Here is a 6,596-nt window from a genome sequence, read left to right on the forward strand (position 1 = left end):
TGGGCTTAATTTTGGATGAGATTAGACGTAAGGTTAATTTTTTTAATGAATTACACTACTCTCATGTAAAGAGAGAGGGTAATATTGTTGCTCATAAATTAGCTCGTCATGCTATTTCTGTTTCGGATATTGTAGTGTGGATGGAGGATGTTCCACCACTTTTATTTCCAGTTGTATTGGCTGACATAGCCGGTTTTTCTTAATTAAAATGAATTCCGTTCTTCCTCAAAAAAAAAAAATATAAAATGTTACAAATTTTATCACAATTAACTTATATTAAAAACTGTAATTGATTGTTTATCACTTTCTAATAAATTCACTAATCACAGTTTGTTACGTAGGCAATTATAGCAAAAGTTCTTATTTTAGATGTGCTCCTAAAATTTTTTGCTCCATTTTTTAAGCCTTTCCCATCCTCCCATGCACTGGTCCCTCTATATATATCTCGGTGATCCCAAGCACAAAACGTCTATTTTGTTTTTACTTTAGAATATTCACAACCCATATCAAAGTATCAAATAATTATGGCAAAGCAGCAGCAAAGCCACTTTGTTATCGTCGCATATCCTGCGCAGGGCCATATAAACCCTGCCATCCAATTCGCCGAACGCCTCATTCGCTTGGGTGTGAATGTCACCTTCTTCACCACCGTTGGCGCCCACCGTCGACGCATGATCAAAAGCCCTCCTCCTGACGGCTTGTCATTTTCCACCTTCTTTGACGGCTATGATGACGGAGTTGTACCTATGGACGATGCCGAAAAATAATGGGATCAACTCAAGTGCAATGGCTCCGAAGCTCTCACTGACCTCATTGTCTCCACTGCCATTAAACAGTGTATACTTTACACAATGCTTCTACCTTGGGTTGCTGGCGTGGTTTAATAACAGGGTAGATAACTTTTTTTTTTTTATAGAAACGTGGGGGGTTTTTTTATTAGGTTTTCTGTTTTTAATTTTTAAAAAGAAGTTAAGAAAATAGTTTAAATAAATTGTAATATATATCTATTTTTTTTTTTTTGGATAAACTTGAGGATGTTAAAAAAAAATTGATTTGAAGATAACTTTTTTTAAAAGGAAAAAAAAAAAATAATAATAATAATAACNAAAAAAAAAAAAAAAAAAAACAACAGACAAACAAACTTATAGTTGCTTTGAAATTGAATGAGTGGATTAGTGGAAGAGTAATCCTATTTTGTAGGAAATATTTTAGATGAGAGTTAAAAATATATTTTTACTTTGTTATTGTCAAGTTTTGTCCCTACTTAAACGTAGGTTGTAGTGATATTTTGGAACATACAAAAATCCGGTTCAAACAGATGCAGCTCCTTAAATAGTAGTAGTAGTAGAGAAAGAGAGAGAGAATTGATTTTGTTTTCAATCATGTCTTTTATTCTTGTGCCCCAAATTGAAATCTTGTTTCTGCCATTGCTAGTTATGGACTTTTTGTACAAGTTTAACTAGGGGTGTGTTGGTTCGGTTTTGGTCAATTTCTAAGTGTTGGCCAACTGAAACTGAAATTTTCGGTTTGTGAAATTCTCAATCGAAACCGACCAAAATAATTGGAAAACCATCAGTTTCAGTGGTATTCAGTTTCTATCAATTTCGGTCGGTTTTCGGTTAAGCACATGGGGCTATCGATTTTTCCAAAACTCTAAGTCAACATCACAATCACAAAAAGAAAATAACAACTCAACATCACATTGGTTTATCAATTTTTCAATAAGAAAATAACAACTCAACATCATAGTCAACAATTCACAAAAAATAGCACTGATTCAGTATTAAACAAAACTCAAAAAACAAAAAAGAGAGGAGAAATTAAAAAGAGAGAAAGTCACTATGAGAATGAAAAGATCAAGCCACGTGGGGAGCACGGCGTGGGGAGGCCAGCATGTGAAGGCGGCAACAGAGGCAAATTTGTGTGGACTCTGTGGAGTGGAGGCTTTGAGGTGTGATAGTGAATACGTATGAGCTACGGGGTATGTGGAGTAGCCGTGGAGGGCGGCGTATGGAGGCCAGTGGCAAATGTCGACTGATAGAGGCTAGTGTGTGTGAGACGGAGTGATGGAGGCTTTGTGTGATGGAGGCTTTGTGTGAGAGAGAGAGAGAGATGGAGGCGTGAGGTGAGGGAGATGAGAGAGATGGAGGCGTGTAAGTTAAAATGGGGTAGGTAGGGTTTTTATTTTCTTTATTTTTAATTAGTTTCCGTTTAACTTAATTAATTTAAGTTAATTAGTTTAATTTTAGTTAGTTAATCTAACTTATCTAATGGGCAATGGGCTTCTTTCAAAAAAAAAAGGGCAATGGGCTTGACTAATGTTGGCAAGGCCAAGCCCACGTGTGCAGACTTTATATTATATATTAATATATAATAATATATTTCGGCTTGGTTCGGTGCATTCAAATTTGCTATCGAAAATCGAACTGAAATTTTCAATTTTTTATATAATAAAACTGAAACCGAACCAAACCGAAATTTTTGTATCAGTTCGGTCGGTTTGAAGCGATTTTTTTGGTTCGTCAATTTTTTGCACACCCCTAAGTTTAACAGTCATTTGCGGGTAAGAAACCAAGATTCATTTTAAATGGTAAAAAAAAAAAAAAAAAAAAAAAAAAAAAAAAAAAAAAAGGAAGGAGAATTAGACGGTTATTATCCCTCTATTCTAAGAAGGTTACATTGAATTGCCATTTAATTTACTGGTTAAAAATAAGGAAAACCTTAAAATGAATTTCATAGACAAACAGTACAGAATTAAAGGTTTTTATTTTTTTAAGAAATTTTTTTATTTTAGATAAAAGAGAATTAGAAGGTTAAGTTCACTAAAAGAACATCGAAGCAATTCTGGATTCAAGTCATAATTTGCAGTTAACAAGCAGATAATAGATAAAATGGCAATGAGGAAAATTTTACTAATTAAATGACACAACAATGTTTAAAACCAAAGGTAAATAGAAAATACTCTCCATAAGTTTTTTTTGCACACCCCTAAGTTTAACAGTCATTTGCGGGTAAGAAACCAAGATTCATTTTAAATGGTAAAAAAAAAAAAAAAAAAAAAAAAAAAGGGGAGAATTAGACGGTTATTATCCCTCTATTCTAAGAAGGTTACATTGAATTGCCATTTAATTTACTGGTTAAAAATAAGGAAAACCTTAAAATGAATTTCATAGACAAACAGTACAGAATTAAAGGTTTTTATTTTTTTAAGAATTTTTTTTTATTTTAGATAAAAGAGAATTAGAAGGTTAAGTTCACTAAAAGAACATCGAAGCAATTCCGGTTTCAAGTCATAATTTGCAGTTAACAAGCAGATAATAGATAAAATGGCAATGAGGAAAATTTTACTAATTAAATGACACAACAATGTTTAAAACCAAAGGTAAATACAAAATACTCTCCATAAGTTTTGCAAGTAATTTACAATTTTACAACACGTCGATTCTCAAAAATAAAAATAAAAATCTAACACCTCAAACACCAACATCAATACATAAGGTAAAATTCCAATATTTCCTATGCTCACTCACTTTCCAGGGACAAAGTTTGTGGCATAAGCCCAAGCATTGTTGTTAACTGGGTCAGCAAGATGGTCTGCTAAGTTCTCCAATGGTCCCTTTCCAGTCACAATAGCCTGAACAAAGAAACCAAACATAGAGAACATAGCCAATCTCCCATTCTTGATCTCCTTCACCTTAAGCTCAGCAAATGCCTCTGGGTCATCAGCAAGGCCCAATGGGTCAAAGCTTCCACCTGGGTAAAGTGGGTCAGTCACCTCACCGAGCGGCCCACCAGCAATACGGTAACCCTCAACAGCACCCATCAAGATAACCTGTGTAGCCCAGATGGCCAAAATGCTTTGTGCATGGATCAAGCTTGGGTTGCCCAAGTAGTCAAGCCCACCCTCGCTAAAGATTTGGGCTCCAGCCTTAAACCAAACGGCTTCACCAAACTTGACACCGTTGCGGGCCAAGAGCTCAGGGAAGACACACCCAAGAGCTCCAAGCATGGCCCATCTACAGTGGATGACTTCAAGCTCACGGTTCTTGGCAAAGGTTTCTGGGTCAGCAGAAAGCCCAGCAGTGTCCCAACCATAGTCACCAGGGAATTCTCCAGTAAGGTAGGATGGAGGCTCACCAGAGAATGGGCCCAAGTACTTGACACGGTCTGGGCCGTACCATGGGCTTCCAGAGGAAACTTGCCTGGTGGCTGTTTTCCTCATGGTGACACGTCCAACACCAAGCTCAGGGGTGGATGGGGCAAGCTGAACTGCCTTGCCTGCAAATGATGGAGAAGAGAGAGCCATGGTTGAGGCTGCCATTGTTGAACTGAAAGGCTAGTTTGAGAAATTAATGGGCTATTATTTAGTGTAGTGATGGAAGGAGTGGTTGATGAAGACGGTATATAATGAGGGTTGTAAGCTAGGATCCTTATCATATGGTATCTTAATCTTTAATCCCATTGGGTGTTCAAGATTGTGCTTTTGTTTTTTTTTATTTGTCCACCTGGCAGGTTCTGGTCCACCAAGTCCTTAGATTCATTTCGGATTCTGACCAATATAGGTGCACCACGTATAGCTTTCGGATTACACTCATCCTATATCAGAATCAATTTCTGAAATAAATATTTAGAACCTTTTTTTTTTTTTTTTTTTGTGGCTAAATGTATACTTTCATGTAATTACCAATTAGAAGTATAGTGGGAGATTTTAATAGGTATTGTACACCAATTTGACATGATTAATAAAAACCAGAAGTTCTAATAAGTAAACTTGCATATCCGATGATATTGACTCAACTCATTTTCACAACGATGGACAATTAATATATGAGGTCCGTTTGGATACAATTTATTTTGCTGAAAACTGAAAACACTGTAGTAAAATAATTTTTAAATGTGTGAATAGTATCGTGGGACTCATTTTTAATATATTTTTTTTCTGAATAAAGTGTTTATGGGTCTCATGAACAGTGCGTGAACAATATTAAACAATGCACTCTGTCGGAAAAATTTGAAACACGTGAATAGTGCATAGGTGGAAAAGTGTTTTTTCTGAATAAAGTATTTATGGGTCTCATGAACAGTGCATGAACAATACTAAACAGTGCACTCTGTCGGAAAAAATCTGAAATACGCGAATAGTGCATGGGTGGAAAAGTTAAACTTTACAAAAAAAAAAAAATGCTGAAAATATAAACACAGTAGACGTGGATGCGGATCCAAACAAATACATAATGAAAATGAATTTCATCAATAATATATGCAATAGATTATTATAGAAGATATGATGTTCAAGTAAGTTAAGGAATGGACTAGAAATCATAAGGTTGAGTGATGTTAGAGAGAGAGAGAGAGAGGGAGAGATGATAACAGTAAGAATTTAAAGAACCCAAACTTTGAATCCAAATGATGCTATTTTCACAAGTCCACCCTTTAGAGAAAAGGGTTCAAACGGTGTCGTTTAATCTACACATATGATAAATCTTAGGGCATGTTTGGTAGACTGTAATAGACGCTGTAATGTAATAGTTATTCCTATGATTTAGTTATTCTTTAGTTTGGTTATGTTTTTATTACAAGGAATAATCATTCTTTATAAATAGCTATTCTTCAAAATGAGGAATAACTATTCATCTTTAAAATATTGTATTAACTATTCCTTAGTAAGAGCAATAATTTCAAAACTTAATATATTTCCAAATAAACAAACTTTCCATATACATCTAACAATTATAAAAAAAAAAAATAATAAAAAAAAAATCATTAAAAATAACACATATCTCTCTTAAATTTAAAAATAACAATTTTTAAAGAGATATAATTATATGAGTAAGAAATTTTCTAAAATAAATGTTAAGTTTTATTCTAATATTATAACTCACAATCAAACTAATGAATAGGTTTAGTTATTACATTACAACACATTTTATTCCTAGTAATAAAAATTACAATTCTTATCGTAATCCTCATTCAGTATACCAAACGTACCCTTAATCTTAGAATAACACATATGCATCACTTAATCAAACGTTGTTGTTTGTATAGTAGCTATTAGTTTAGAGGTAGTTATGAATTCTATTATAAACCACGTGGGAAAATTTGAGTTGGTTGAGTCAATTTTGAGTTTGTTACAGTGATCTAATTATGGTGTAAATGTTTATATCAATGATTGAGTGTGAGTGAATTGTACTATATATTGAGAAGTGTATTTGATCTACCATTTAGTGAATTGTATCAATTCTAAACTCTCTCTCTCTCTCTCTCTCTCTCTCTCTCTCTCTCTCTCTCTCTCTCTCTCTCTCTCTCTCTCTCTCTCTCGATATTTCCCCTTGATATTTTCTCTTGCTTCTTCTTGCTAATATGTGATGTAAAGTTAGTTATATCTCTCAAACTCATTAATGAACAATACTTTAGTTTTCTTAAATTCTCTCTCTCACACTTGAAAGAATTTTTGATTTTTGAGAAAAGAAAAAAATTGAATCTAATCAATAGTTAACCTCCATGGTCCATGAGTTATATGTGCTATTCATTATACTAATTGTTTTACTAACATATGCTCTAAGAGTACATATTAGTAAATCATTTCAGGAAAAGTT

The 6,596-nt window shown here is 34.0% G+C and overlaps 1 protein-coding gene across 1 annotated transcript; it reads right to left on the bottom strand.

Annotated features, from left to right (window-relative positions):
* Nucleotides 1-3,369: 3,369 nt before the first annotated feature.
* On the bottom strand, nt 3,370-4,386 carry LOC112030611 (chlorophyll a-b binding protein of LHCII type 1). Its single transcript, XM_024063283.2, has one exon. The coding sequence runs from the start codon at nt 4,319-4,321 to the stop codon at nt 3,527-3,529; it is 795 nt and encodes a 264-aa protein (XP_023919051.1). The 5' UTR covers nt 4,322-4,386; the 3' UTR covers nt 3,370-3,526.
* Nucleotides 4,387-6,596: the final 2,210 nt, after the last annotated feature.

Source organism: Quercus suber, unplaced genomic scaffold (genome assembly GCF_002906115.3).
Source record: "Quercus suber isolate HL8 unplaced genomic scaffold, Cork oak 2.0 scaffold_133, whole genome shotgun sequence".
Taxonomy (NCBI): Eukaryota; Viridiplantae; Streptophyta; class Magnoliopsida; order Fagales; family Fagaceae; genus Quercus; species Quercus suber.

Bases quoted from the DNA above. Each gene is read 5' to 3' on its own strand.
- LOC112030611 (XM_024063283.2), bottom strand. From the start codon at position 4,321: ATGGCAGCCTCAACCATGGCTCTCTCTTCTCCATCATTTGCAGGCAAG.